Raw genomic sequence first — 15615 nt, forward strand, 5'->3', positions numbered from 1 at the left:
ACGAAGTAGTCTCTAATTCTTCGCCAACTTTTCGCCATGAGCACAGCACAAAGCTCCTCGTTGGGCTTCTCATGGCTTCGCTTAGTTTAACGTAAAAGCTGTAAGCTGCCATCGCCGACCATGGGGATTTCCTTGATGTGCGACCCCCATCGACGCTTAAACAAGTGGGGGGTTAGGATACGTGGCCATGGCGTTCTTCCACCATTTGTCTTCCGAGTACACTTCCCTAACCAATCATGCAATGAACAGTTGCAGCCAAATGTTCTCGTGCTAAAGGTGGGAAGAACGTTTGATTCTGCTGCTCAATTCGAGGCCCGCGGAATAAGAGATTGATCAGGAAGCACTACTGCGTACTCTACCTATCCATTAGGTAGGCATGAAAGGGAGAGTCTCTCAGGAGATCGAGGTCTCATGCACATGCTCTCGAACAAAGAAGATGGATCATCTTCAAAGCTGCAGTGTTACAGTGTACATGCATGCAGACCCTATTCCCATATGCTTCCTTGGTGAATGGACCGATTACTATTCAATCTGTGCAGGATAAACAAACATCTGATTCCTTGTAATTTATGATGGCTACTGAAGCAAATTCATGAACCCCCATTTCTCTAATTTTCATGCTCCTTTGGAGATAAGAGTAATTATTAGTCTATTGACTTCATCAAGCTTAAACCATTTACTTCAAATATTTACTCATAAACTAGAAAATTATATACATCAAATCCTTATTAGTTGACTTTCTATTACACCTTTGGCTCATCCGATTTCGATTTCAAAGATCGATTGCACTATGAAAACTTGTTCTATAAAAACGACTGAAAGGAGATTAAAAAAACAGCTACGGTGTTTCCACAGAGGTATTGTTGTTGTCAAAAAAAAAAAAAAAAAGGTTCATTACTCACTTCTTTTTCTTCTCTTTCTTCTTTCTTTGGTGGAAAAGAGGACCATCAAGTGTGGTTGTTGATGGATTCTCTAATGCAAGTAGGCCTAAAGAAAGCTTCAATTTGACCAGTACATGTGGCTTGCTTGAATGCAGATGAACCATAAGCTTTTCTTTTCTCTATCTGTTGCAGCGTGTGTGGGTAGGACTGGGGCCTGTTTAATCATCATCAGACTTGGTTGAGCTCAAGAGATCAAGCAATCATAAAGAAAAGAAAGGAATACAATACACGAGGTTCTATTGATACAGGGTAGTATGAATCAATGTACATAGTCTTAATCCTACAAATGAAGAGATTATTTTATTGTATCAACACTCAAATCTAATGAAAGAGAAATGAAGATTATGCAATGGATGTCATGTTCATATTATATTTTAGTAGGATGGTTGGTAAAAAAGTTCATCTCAACATGAATTTGTTTAAACAATGAAGCCTTACTTGCACTTGAATCTCCTGAAAGGACTAGAAAAGGTAATCTTTTCTTCCCTTTAATCCTTTTTGCCAGAAAATGTTGACCAACTTGAATTCAATTCTTTATGTAGTTTTCTATCCCATTATGATGACAAAAAAACAAAAAAAATCAACCACTACTCAATTTAAAGGAAGCAGCTTGTGGCAGCAAGCAAAGCATACTAAGTTAATCTGTGGCTATTAGCAGGAACACTAAATGGAGGGAATGTTTCCTGGCAAATCAATTGGGAGGTCCAGAAGAGCTCCATGGATTGACATTAATGCAGTTTGAAGTCAAAATGATGACCCCCCCAATCAAAAATAATCATCCAAACAAAAGAGAAAGAAACATTTATAGTTAGCATCACCTGAAAGTGATTGATCAAACAGCGACAGCCTTCTAATAAGTGCATCATCTCATGGTGAAGACTAATTCCAATTCTCTGTTGAGATTTCTGAGAATTTGTAGTTTGGATATAACTTTCTGTATCTCAATTGAAAACATAGGGTATATGTCATCTGCAAAGAGAAATATATCTACACATATTTAGAAAATGAACACTTACATCTTGAAGATGATCTTTAAATCCTTCCCTTCAAATATCCATAGAAGCCTTGCCTGAGATGCATATTTGAAAGTATGAACTGCCCAATAAGCTTTAAACAAAGGGAGAGAAGAGGCTTTTCACTTGAGAAGGACCTCTGCACCAACTTCTCACATGCAGCTCTCATGAGCAATGGCCATCCCCCACCCTATTTATACACCTCCCCGTTCTCTCACCCTTCCCCACTTCAGCGCAAGTTTCAGTTGCCCCATTCTCGCCTCTCCTAATCCCCTTTCTCCATCACCTTCGCTTTCCTAACTGTTTGCCGTCTTCGTTCCCATCTCCAAATCCAAATTCCATTGGCAACAAGTGCGTGTTCCAACTTGTCCTGTCACTTCTCAAGCTCTGCTTTGTTCCCAACTGCTGCGGAATCCAATACCACATAGACAACCACGGATGGCCAGCATGACTGACCGGTTGGACTTCTTCTCGCGGAGGTGCGCGTGGGTGAATGGCCCCATCATCGTTGGAGCAGGGCCGTCCGGACTGGCGGTCGCGGCGTGCCTGAAGGAGCACGGCGTGCCCTCGGTCATCCTCGAGCGCGCCGACTGCATTGCCTCCCTCTGGCAGAAGCGCACCTACGACCGCTTGAAGCTTCACCTCCCCAAGCAATTCTGTCAGCTGCCTAAGTTCCCCTTCCCCGAGGATTACCCTGAGTATCCCACCAAGAAGCAATTCGTCGACTACTTGGAGTCGTACGCCAAGCACTTCGAGATCAGCCCGCGGTTCAACCAGTCGGTGCAGTCGGCGAGGTACGACGAGACATGCGGGCTGTGGCGCGTGAGGACCGTTGGAGCTGGCGCCGAGGCAGGTAACCGGAGCCACGAGGTGGAGTACATTGGCAGGTGGATAGTGGTGGCCACCGGCGAGAACGCTGAGAAGGTGGTGCCGGAGCTGGAGGGGCTGGAGGGGTTCGGCGGCGACGTGATCCATGCTTGCGACTACAAGTCCGGTGAGGCCCACCGCGGGAAGCGCGTGCTGGTGATCGGATGCGGCAACTCCGGCATGGAGCTCTGCCTCGACCTCTGCGACCACGATGCCTTCCCGGCCATCGTGGTCCGCGACTCGGTGAGCGGTCATTGCCCGAAAGGAAGCTGCTCGATACATACATCCACATTCTCCTGACGTGAACTTGTTGATTCACAGGTTCACGTACTGCCGAGGGAGGTTCTCGGGAAGTCGACGTTCGAGCTGGCTGTTCTGCTGATGAAGTGGCTGCCGCTGTGGCTGGTGGACAAGATCCTGCTGCTGTTGGCATGGCTGGTGCTGGGGAACGTAGAGAAGTATGGCTTGAGGAGGCCTTCCACAGGTCCCCTGGAGCTCAAAAACACACAAGGACGAACCCCTGTTCTCGACTCAGGGGCACTCGCCAAGATAAGATCCGGCGACATCAAGGTAGTCCCTGGCATCAAGAGGTTCTCCCCTGGAAGAGTCGAGCTCGTCGACGGCCAGGCCCTCGACATCGATTCCGTCATCTTGGCCACAGGATACCGCAGCAACGTCCCTCAGTGGCTTCAGGTACCAACCAAGATTCTCTACTGTTTCAGCTCGACAGTAGAAAGCGAGGGCGATAAGAAGGGAGACTAATGCAGGTTTGTGGGATTGTGCAGGGATGTGATTTCTTCTCCAAGGATGGGTTTCCGAAGACCCCATTCCCAGACGGGTGGAAAGGGCAGTCTGGGCTCTACGCGGTTGGCTTCACAAGGAGAGGCCTCGCTGGTGCTTCCTCAGATGCAGCGAGGACAGCCAAGGACATCGGTAGGATGTGGAAGGAGGAAACCAAGCCCGCGAAGCGACCTGTCGCCTGCCACAGGAGATGCATCTCACAGATCTAACGGCATGTCACGTCGCCGGCTAATTTCTCTCTTGCCTGTTTCGTGTGAATGAGATGGGACTGTCGTAGAGTTAACGTTACGTCGAACAGTTGGAGTGCATGGAGCCCTCTCTCAATGGAGCCCAAGTTTTGCAACAGGAATGGGCCTCCTCTTGTACAGAGAAACGGTTGATGATGATGAGGCTTCTCTCACTTTTGTGAACTTTGTCGACCACTTCAACGCATTACTTGAATGGAAACAGCATCACCACATTCCTCTCTTTGTATCTTTGGCATCTCAATTGATCTCCACTGTATAAACATCTCTTTTCTCTAGCCAAACTAGAAGAAGAAGAACAAACCTGGTTATGTTTCATTGATCTCCATAAGGCTGATGAGTACAATGGGTGCACAGTAGTACACTGCAGATACTGCAACCTTCATTGATTGTTTTCTGAGAAGGCAAGGCTCTCAGTTGTACCCAGTTGCAGCAGAGAAAGAGCCCCCATTAGAACTGGACAGGTTAATGCACCAGCCAATTCATCTCAGAAACTTCAATATTGCTTCCTTAGAGATCCAAACATCCAAGTATTCCACTCCCCTGATGAATTCAAACCTTCCTAAAAGTTGTAGGCAATGATAGGGCCTTTTCACTAAAGATGCCCTCCTATTTCATCCACCACCAACTCATATTCTACCCTGACATTAAGGTTCAATGCATGTAAGAAGGATCCCAAAGTGCTGTGTTATCTCAGTTCTCTATCCAAGTTCTTTGGTGGGGGATCAAAAGTGTAGAAGCTCTGCTTCCATACTGAGGCCTCATGCAAATCTACTGGACCATTCTTGATCACACAACTGATCATGAGAAGGATATATATACCCTTTTCGTTGCTGGGGATTCATGGATTCTGATAAGTCTTACAGCACAACCCACGAGACTCACACATGGTGTGGCCTACACTATCTCCTCCCTCCTTTGCCTCACTTACCTCAGGTGACCTTTGCACCTTGTCCATGGAGTACAAGCTTACAGCTCGCTCTGATGCACTCTCAGACCAAATGGCCATATGCTTCTGCTCGTACCTGCAATCATGGATGTGTCTGCACCATTATTGACAATTTGAGCAAAGTTGAGAATATGATTTAAGAGCTGTAAATGAAAGTTCAGCATCAACAGTATCAGGGTGTGATCAAGATGGCACCATACTTGGGATGAAAATATTTAGGTGATTTCACTGGAGATCAAATCCTATTAGTAAATTTCTTGCTAATCTTTTCTGCTTGTATCCTAGTATTCCAACATATGCTCCAAAAAATACTTTTTGAATTAACAATGCTTTAAGGAATCATAACCTCCTTTTCGATCCCTGTCAAATTGTAAGAGCTTTCACCAATTCAAAGAGACCCATATCTGTTATCAGTCTACTTTGTGATACTAAAAGCAATGTGAGATGTCTCAATTGCAATTTAGTCTTTTCTTATGATTGATTTTGTTTTCTGTTCCTCTAAATATTGGGAAACCACTCCATTTTCTTATTTGTAGCCTTTCCTTTTCTTCTTTCCTATTTCAAGCCTTTCTTGAAGAATATACCAAGCAAATGCCCAGATATGGAGAGGGTGAGGGATTTCTTCTTCCTTTTTTTCCCCCCTTATCTGATGATAACTGGCTATTGTGTGGCAATTTAATGCTAAATTCAGTTGGAGGTTCAAAAAAGATCATCCAATTTGCCATTTATTGGGATATCAACATCAAAGAGATGCATCCGCTGTTTGACCAGCCTCCACAGAGAAAACAAATGAAGTTAATTGCCTGCAATCTATAACAGTGAATAAACTTTTAGTTTATGTGCAAAGCAGTGGCATAACTGTAGGGGCTCAGAATAAAACCTGTTTAAGATGCAAAAAGAAGTAATGGAGAAAAAGAAATACTTAAAGTTCATTATTTTTGTTGAAATCATTACAACCCATACAAGTATCTAAATTGATCTAAATATAGCATTAAAAGAAAATGTTGTAGAATTGAAGCGTTTAAAGGCCTTGTCCTTCATGTCTTGCACTAACAAATCTTATCCACCTAAACCCTCAAAAGAACCTGGAACTCAAATTTCTGGAGGTCTTCAAAGATGAGGAATACTTTTTAGGAATCTATGTACTTTAAACAAATAATTCAACTTACACAATGCATTATTTTCTTAAGTGAATTTTATATTGCTCACTTAATAAAAGAAAGGTTTCTGCACGAAAGGTTTCTGCATAGCATTTTGATTTTTCTCTCTCTTTAATCTTGACAAGTGAATAAACCATTTAGCTCTGAAATATATTTTTTCATTAGACAAGTTATCAGATCCTGTTGAAAGTCTTATGCAGAATACTTTCACATCATTGTATTACCACACAGAAAAATACAAAGTCAATGAGTCTTGTACTTTAGATGCCCTTGCTATGGCAATTTAATTGTGAAACAGAAATGGTTTATGACAACAATACTGGCTTTGAAAATAGTAGCCACATTATGTTGGCTACTTTCTTATACAGAAGCAATTTTTACCCAAATTTTACCAGACCATTTTAAAAAAGAGCTTAAATGATGACAAGGTCTTAGCGGACAATAGATGTACAATGAAAGTAAAATCAACAAAAGCCTAACCAGCATTAGTGTAATGTATCTGATGAAGTGAGAACTTACAGAGATGGAGAAAGTGAAACTACTGAGCTTTCAGTTTTAGGAGAGATGGACTTGGTAGATAAAGTTCTAAGAGAACAAATGAAGCAAGGCATATCACTCTGAAACTGACTTCCTAGTGTCACATTTCAGTTCTTTACTACTTTGGCAGAAGGAAAGGGACCACATGGCCCAACTCCCTGATGGGATGAGAGAGACTGGATACTCCTCAAGGACTCTCATGTCTCAAGATCATAAAAGGGTCCCACTGAAGATGGCAGACAAATCATGTGATTGACCATTCTTCTACAATGCCACAGCTGCCGTGGACATCAGCTGCAAATTGCCTCCACACAGACCCCACCTATCTACTGCGACATTGAATTGGTGGACCAATCATCCCTTCCCTGTGGAGATCTGAGGTTACCTAGCATTAAGGTTCAGAAGACTTGAAATGTAGTCCATTTAAAGCTCCTGTTAAACCATATATTCTAGTCCCACGACAAGTGATAACTTAACTCAGATAATGTTATTTCCAGGGGACACCCATGTGATACTCTCATCTCCCAGCATTCAAGCACATACTCCAACTTTGTTAGTAGCTGCTTGTCATGAGCCAATTACATGTTGAGCATATTTTGATTGCAATAGAGATGCACATTCCGTCAGAGCACAAGTGGGTTTGAGTGTTGCTGACAGCATAAAATGTATGTTATCACTTACACTGTCATGCTTGTTGAAGTTAATGAATCCACTGTTGCTAGCAGCAACAGGTTTTCTACCATTGTCATTGCAGGCCTCTCAAAAAGAAAGCACGATCCAGTTTTTCTCAATGTTCTTTTTATTGTCAATAGAAATAAACATTTCACCATTTGTGTTTAACAATGACACTGCACCTAACTAGTGTTAATCATCTGGATATCACGCCTTAAAAATAAACTCACTAAAATGCAGGCATCAGCAAACACATACCTTCCCTGAGCAGTGAGCAGGTTAAACATACCAAGAGTAAGATTTCCTATAGCCATCAATTTTTCACAACTGATGATGATGTGTGCTGGCAGTATAAGTTTTTCATGCATTCTGCCAAAAGAAAGAGAAAAGTGTCAGAACTTTAAAACAAGGAATACATAAAAACCATATGAACAATCCATGAAAAGTGTCACCGAAATAAAAAATGTTAATCATCACAACGGATTGCTTATTCATATATACACTCCAGATTAATCTTGTTATTCTGCAAAATATTGCATTTGATGAGGATATGCATCCCTACCAACAGAAATAAATAGTGGGGATGTGTCTTCAATTATGACTTCCTAAAAAGGATTGATAGTAATTAAGAAGACAATTGTTTTGTATAAATTTGCAGTTCAGATAACTGCATGAAAAAGAACAAATATTGCATAATGATAATATATATATATATTTTTATTATAAGGCAGTCAGAGTCATCGACAAGAGATCTCTTAGGTTCAAAATATAAACAGTTAGCAAATTTGGCACATAAATGTAGAATGCTTCCACCTGTCAACCACTTAAGCTAAACATCTGATAGGACAACTGAACAATAAGGAAATTCCACAGGATAGGAATTATTTTATTGAATAATCAACATATCAGAATCAGCGATATGAGGGTTCTCATGACTTTCCTCTGAAAAAAGAAACAGAAGATATCAATATAAGAAATACATACATGTTACAGTAAAGTACTTCTCAATAACATTAACTTGTTCTAGTTTAAAGGGTGGTTGACGTCGACTTGGTCGAGTTCAAGCCATGTAGGATACAAGTTCAGAAAATTATTGTGCATCTCCAATTATATTCTTCCTTCAGGCAGGTAGCTGCAGAGGTGTTTTCACATCACCTGTTCAAGAAGTACCATTCCCAACTTACATCAGGGATTTAGTGATAAAACCTCCCTGGGAAATTAGCACAAACTCAATGTTAGTTGGTAAAACAGATGAATTTAATTGATGTCCAAATCATTTATTAGCCCTCTCAAAACTAACCAAATTTTATATCATGACTACAAGACATACATGCATCACTTACCACTATTATCCTTCCCCTTCCAATTATTTGGTAAAAAATGCCATAGCTTAAAATCAGCGAATGACGACAACTCAAGAAAATAGAACTTTTTGGTCCAGAAAGTGGTAGTGCTGCAATACATTGTAGGAGAAACAAAACTTTTAGTGAAACTTGACGGTGATGATAATATTATTACAATTGATTGATTTTTTCTCTTTTCTTTTCTTTTTTGAGAAACAACAAAGGGGATGATTTCCACCTAGAGAATTACCTAGATCAAATACTTGGCACTGCTTCCATTAGGATTCCAACCTAAAATCACTTCAAAATGAAAAGATAATCCAACTACAAGGTGAGGCCCAATTTGACTTTTGGTTTGCCTTCTACACATCTATCACATGCTTAAGCAGGAAGTTCATTTGCTGCATAGTACATACAAGAAAAACAAGCCATAATGTCCAACTATTTAGTGTCAGCTACATAGATCTTTTGTCACCACGAAGCTCTTTAAATAATAAAGAGCAATGTCCTTAGTTATATTAGAGCAATCCATATGGGTTACGATTTTGATATTATAAGTTATGGTCATGTTAGTCTAAGTATTTAGGCAAATCAGATCGTGAACTATGATATTTAACAAGGTCTGGTCTCATCTCAGAAATTAGAGAAAATACATACACTATGTTAAGCAATAGCCCACATCCAATGTGCATCTGTTTTTGGGACAGAATTTAGAGAAAATATATATACTATGTTAAGCAATAGCCCAGTGATTTAAAAAGTGCTAGACGCCAAGGTCCAAAAACGCCCGAGACGCTAGGCGCTTGCTCAAGCGAAGCGAGACACTAAAATATAAAAATATATAATATAATTAATAAATAAAATTATTTAAATAAAAATATGATATAAAATTAAAAAAATCTTATAAAATCACAATACCACATTAACAAAAAATCTCAAAATTCAAAACAATAACAATAATTTCAAATAAATAAAAATTAGCAGTATTAAAATCAAAATAATATATTATTAATCTAATAAATAAAAAATATTGTTACTAGTATACAATTAACAGTATACTATTAATATACTATTAACTATCGAGTCGATGTGAGAAGAGGGAGTAAGAGCAACAGTAGCGGCAGCGAGAGTAGGAGCGACGATAGTGGCAAGCAGCGGTGAGCAACGGTAGCAGCAAGCAATGACAGCGGTAGCAGGGGCGCAATGTAAGAGTAAGATTGAGGCTGCTGACTGAGAGAAGCAGCAATGGTAGCAGCGAGCAACGACAACAGGAGCGAGAGCGACAAGTGATGATAGTAGCAGCGAGAGCAGCGACAGCAACAGCAAGCAGCGATAGTGGTAGCTGAGAGGAGCGACAACGAAGAGAGGCAGCGGTAGTAAAGAGGAATGTCAACGACAAAATCGCAAGCAGGGTTAGGGTTGGGAAAGTCGCGAGAGGGATGCTGGGAGGCTGATATCAGTGCTTTAGTTGGTTCGATTGAACCAACTAAAGCATTGGAGACCGAATCGGACGTAAAACACTGGTTCGATAGTCTGGTTTAACTTGGGCGCTAGCCCAAAGCACCCAGCACTTGGGCTCAAGCGAGCGCTCAGGCGACGCCTCTTTGAAGCGAGGTGCCTGGACACGAAGCGAGGCGCTCGGGCCTCGCCTTACCTCACCCGAGCGCCTAGGCGAGTGCCTGAGAGCCTATTGAAATCACTGCAATAGCCCACATCCAATGTGCAACTGTTTTGGGGATATTATAATTATGTCCCACTCAAATATGTGACATTCTTGTTAAGACTCAAGTAAGACTAATTACATATTACCCCCTATACTTGATCCTATTAGCATCGTAGTCATTGTACTAAAAAAATTTACATTGGAATCCTTATAGTTCTGAAAGTGAAACAAATAACCTCATTTGCCCTAACGTCATTAACTACATTGATGAAAAACGCAACACATGACACCACGTGCTAGATCGACACGAAAGTGATGGGCAAAAATATAATTTCAATATCCCTTCCATTTCCAGCACGTGGGATGTTGAAATTATTTTGTTGCCGATAAGATCATTGAAAATAGAAGGGATGTTAAAATTATTTTTTTGTCCATCACTTTCGTGTCGATTCAATACGTTGTGTCACGTGTTGTGTTTTTCGTCAATACAGTTGACGGCATTAGGGAAAATGGAGTTATTTGTTTCATTTGCATAATTATAAGAATCTCAATATAAATTTTTGAAGTACAGAAACTATGATGCTAATAGGGTCCAAGAATAGGGGGTAATTTATAATTAGCCCACTCAAATACACATGAAAATACTTGTATTAGAGGGATCCCCAAAATAATATAAGATTACGAAGGTGACATGGCTCACAACGTAGATGCCACCATCCATGGTGCTTCTCTTCTATGAACTAAAGATTAATTGAAATAGGCAATAGATCAAGATACTTGCTAACATATTTGTCATGACTCGGACTATAACCAAATCTGCCAAGCCCCCCCAAAGAGATATCCAGAAGGTGCTTCTGGAGGTGAGTAGCGATCCTTATTCTATCTCAAGCTAAAGTCTATACATGCTAAAGTACACGATTTTTACACTGTTTCATGCTAAAGAACATGCAGTTTGAAATTAATGTTTGCAGTGAAGATATTAGCAAATGATGTAAAATCTCCAAACCCATCCATTCCTTATAATATATAATTACTATTCTCTCATAGATATGAAGCAGATAGCACACAACTTTGAAATAATGTCATTTTAGCATTACCATTTTCAACAAAAATATTCACTGAATGAGTTCTAGCAATTTCTTGGTGTGCATCAACATAAGAAATTATCTGAGTAGCAACTATTCTTGTTTTGCAGAAACAAAAAGTTGTCACTTATGTACGGTTTCTTAAAAGTAATTCACATTTACAAAAGCTATTTAGAGGAAATGCTATTGCACATGAGTTTGAAAGTAGGTTCATATTAACGTGACCACATTCAGCAATCATGTTCATTGATGGAATTGTAGCAATTACTCTTGCTACACATAAACATACCTGGAAAAAGTTGATTTAATATCTTATAAACTACAGAGCAACTTTTTGTCAGTAATCTGTATCTTTATGAAGACCACTACCAATGAAGTGACCTATAGCACTAGAAGCACCTGCAGGATTATCCACGATGAGAACTAAACCAGATTCCTCCAGTGCAAAGTCGGAGAGTCTTTTTGTTGCATTACTTATATCTGGACACCAATAAGGCATGTAAAGATGAGTCCTCTAAACAGTAACCCAACTAGAGCCAGGCATTTTCTTCAAGCCTTTTTTTTTCATCTTCGTCCTTACTTGAGCCACAAAATCTCATTTCTCAGATGAGGCATGTAAGTTTGAAGCTGACACAGAATTTGAAGGGTTGTCAGGTTCCAACTGAATAAGGAAATTATAAGACAAATCTTGCATTTTTGGTCATTGTGAATCACTGAATCACCAAAAAGAGCACCCCAAATACTAGGGGAGGTGCAATGGGCATTGAATTTATAAAATCCAAAGCATGATGCAGTTGGCCTGCTCGACCTAACATGTCAACCATGCAAGAACAAATTTCAACAGTAGGCATAACTGCATGATTCTTGACCAAAGAATTACAGATCTCAAGACCTTCCATTGCTAGGCCACCCCTAGCACAAGCCGATAAAATAGCCAAACTCGTTATATAATTAAGTTTGAAATTAACACTACTCAATTTTCTAAAAAAAGTAATAGCTTGATCTCCCTTGCCATGGATTCCATAACACGATATCATTGAGCTCCAAGAGATGATATCTTTCTTCCAGGACTCATCATCAAAGATGCATCTTGCACGATGCATGGTTCCGCATTTGGAGTACATATCAATTAAAGCATTGTTCAAAGAAGTCTCACTATTCAACCCCAATCTGATGGCAAAACCATGAATTTGCTTTCCTTCTACCAAGCTTGCAAGCGATCCAACTGCCGGTAGGATAGTTACCAAAGTGATCTTGTTTGGCATTGTACCATCTCTCAGAGTCATCTCTTGGAAAAGCTTAAGAGATTTCTTCATGACAAGGTGAAGCCACAAGTTGTACACCGTGACATTCGAGCTAGCAATGTGCTTCTTGATGAAGAGTTTGGATCACATCTGATGGGTGTAGGGCTCTCTAAATTTGTACCTTGGGAAGTGATGCATGAAAGGACAAAGATGGCAGGAACTTATGGATATCTTGCTCCAGAATTTATGTATAGAAATGAATTGACAACCAAGAGCGATGTGTACAGTTTCGGTGTGCTGCTGCTAGAGATCATCAGTGGCCGGCGGCCAGGCCAGGCCGTCGAATCTGTGGGTTGGCAGACAATATTTGAGTGAGTGACACCGCTTGTTCAGTCCCATAGGTATGTTGAACTCCTCGATCCACTCATTTCTGACATTCCCGATGATGGCATGATACAAAAGGTGGTGTATCATGTGTAGTGCACCCAGCATGTCAACATACCCAGCAACCGTAGCTGTACAGACCACCACATTTTTTGAAGTCATACCATCAAAAACTCACCTTCCCAAATCCACTCGCCTCACCCTCGAATACATATCTATTAAACAACTCCTTACATGGAAATCATAATTCATACCCAAGTTATTTCTCAAAACAAAGCAATGTATCTCCGTCCCACGCTTCTGGCTCCAATCATCAAAACTGCACAAAGTAAGGATAGTAGATCTCGTGAATGAATCTGGTTTCATGGCTTCTGATTGCATCTGCCTCACAAGTTCCCACATTCCTGCCACGTCTATGACATCCACCATTTCAGCCAACTCCAGAATCAAAGCATTCCAAGAAGCCATACTTCTTGCAGGCATTTCATCAAATAGGCAATAAGCATCAGTTCTCAATTCATCAAATAGACAATCAAAGCACTCCCAATGGCGAGGGAGTGGAACCCCGCCCGGTTCTCAATTCAGTGAGCTCGGCCGCGATTGAGAGGGAAAATTGGTCGGGCGAGAGCCGGAGACTCAACTGGTGGAAGAAAGAAATGGTTTCGGCGAAGAGGCCGTTGCGGGAGAAGGCAGCAAGGAGAGAATTGTAGAGGAAAAGGTCTGGCTGCTGATGGTGGCGGAAGACGACGAGGAGTGAAAGGGAAGGGAGGCGGAGAAGGGAGTGTGCAGAAATGAGGGCAGAGGAGACGAGGGGGTGGCAGCGAAGGCCGAGGGTGATGGCGGCGGCGTGAGACTGGCGGGCGAGGGGAAGAGAACCAAGGTCACCAGCGAGGCGGAGGTGGCGGCGGAGAGCGGTGACGACGGCGGTGAGGGTGGCGAAGGGGAGGCGCGCTTCGTTCCGCAGCAGCTGGGAGGTGGATCATGCCGTTGATGAACGGCTCGAACCATGCTGATGGTCATCGACCCGTCCATCGACTGGATCAAAAGTTCTACCAACAGTTATAGGCAACCGTTCATCCATTTCACAACATTAATCCTGACCGTCCATCGACTGGATCAAATCATATATATTTTGGGCCGACTAAATCCTCTTACTTTAAAGGCAGACTTATTTTTCGGGCCCATATCGACACCACTCATACTCATCCTGGCAAGCTTTAAGATCCACACTCCAATATCGCTCCACGTGGACGACAGACCTTTTCCCGGGGAACGAAGCTACAGCGGAGGCCCTCACGTGCCTCGTCGGATACTGGGAATGTAAACATCATGTAATGCTAAAAATGAAAGTTATATAACAATAGAATATGCATCCAAAGTTAAGCATTGTGGTAAGGCAAATCATATTTCTGATATGAAAATTTATGAACCCCATGATCTATGCAATTACAGGAAATCTCAGTCCACTGGAGTTGGGACCCTCTGCAATTTACATACAGATATCTCTTCTTGTGGTTTTCCTTTCCATCGTAAATACCACTTAGATAGTTGGGACATTCAGCAAGCATTTCCTAAATGACACATATCATATAATCCTAAGCTAAAAACATCTGACCTGCAAATGCATACCTCAGAAAAGCATTCCAAGTGTTGGTTTAAGATCAAGGCTAAAATGATCATCAATCAAAATTTCTCCCTTTGTTTGATTGTTGGAACTCAACCTGCATAATCATAGAACAGAAAATAAGTTCCCAAACCGAGGCAACAAAATGGTATCCCCACAAGTGGCTCAGTTGCTTCGATTTATCAAAGAAGATTCCATTACAGCAAAAATAAATGAAACATAGCTATTAGCATATCATTCACATCCGACTGGTGGTTTCTAATACAGAAAGTAGACTTCTGCAAGCAATTCAATAACATTTAAAGCTGTGCAGTGGTCATGGTGCACTTAATGACTACCAAACAGTATGGACCAGTATAACAAGCAACACATTAGTACTATAACAAGGTGATTAAAGCTGCGCGAGATCAATCATTCAGTAAAACACCAAGAAAAGACAATTTTCCATATTAAAGGGGAAAAAATATAACTTGGGTCCCCTACTTGTATGCATCATCAGCATCATCATCTACTGGAGAACAATTGACAGAAAATTTTGGATGGAATGGTGAGCCATACTGCATACAAACAAGCACATAAAAGATGAGAGAGAAGATCAACCAGATGTCTGTCTGCAGGAAATAAGATCAAGCATAAATGCATGGCCCATCCCTCCTGGGACCAGAGCAACTGCCTTCAGATCAAAAAGAATTTTAGGGACCCAAGCAACTTATACACATGAAACATGCACAGCATGAACAAGCACAGAAAAGAAGTCTGGCAACTGACAGCCACATACATGATGACCATTTATCTTACTGGAGCCCAAAATTCACAGTCAACTATCATCAGGTAAGAGATATACAAATAGTAAGTTAACGTATGGAAAACACATCTTACCTCTACAAAATGCTCGCACAACAGACTAAACCCAATAAACGTATCAGAACACAACAAAGAACGAAAATACTTTGCAGTTAAATATTTGCTTCTCAACAGCCAGATATTGCTCATGCTAAAAAGAGTCAATAGCATGAAATAACTAAATCATTTATAAAACGAAGAGTTGTGCTCATAAGCTTCGGACCAACCTTGTCTTCTAGAATAA

At 41.0% G+C, this 15615-nt stretch overlaps 1 protein-coding gene, 1 long non-coding RNA gene and 1 pseudogene across 2 annotated transcripts; 1 reads left to right on the forward strand and 2 right to left on the reverse strand.

Moving 5' to 3' along the window:
• Positions 1 to 436: 436 nt before the first annotated feature.
• Positions 437 to 2096, reverse strand: LOC135626737 (uncharacterized). Its single transcript, XR_010492417.1, has 3 exons — positions 1958 to 2096; positions 1760 to 1875; positions 437 to 1095 (listed from the first exon to the last, which is right to left on the reverse strand). It is a non-coding gene; the product is annotated as an uncharacterized LOC135626737 (long non-coding RNA).
• A 296-nt stretch (positions 2097 to 2392) lies between these two features.
• Positions 2393 to 4188, forward strand: LOC103972032 (probable indole-3-pyruvate monooxygenase YUCCA5). The gene is made up of 3 exons (XM_009386226.3): positions 2393 to 3064; positions 3143 to 3514; positions 3607 to 4188. Exons 1-3 carry the CDS (start codon positions 2393 to 2395, stop codon positions 3829 to 3831), a joined length of 1269 nt encoding a protein of 422 aa, XP_009384501.2. The 3' UTR covers positions 3832 to 4188.
• Positions 4189 to 12152: 7964 nt separating this feature from the next.
• On the reverse strand, positions 12153 to 13883 carry LOC135627594 (pentatricopeptide repeat-containing protein At3g03580-like; annotated as a pseudogene).
• Positions 13884 to 15615: the final 1732 nt, after the last annotated feature.

Source organism: Musa acuminata, chromosome BXJ2-11 (genome assembly GCF_036884655.1).
Source record: "Musa acuminata AAA Group cultivar baxijiao chromosome BXJ2-11, Cavendish_Baxijiao_AAA, whole genome shotgun sequence".
Classification (NCBI taxonomy): Eukaryota; Viridiplantae; Streptophyta; class Magnoliopsida; order Zingiberales; family Musaceae; genus Musa; species Musa acuminata.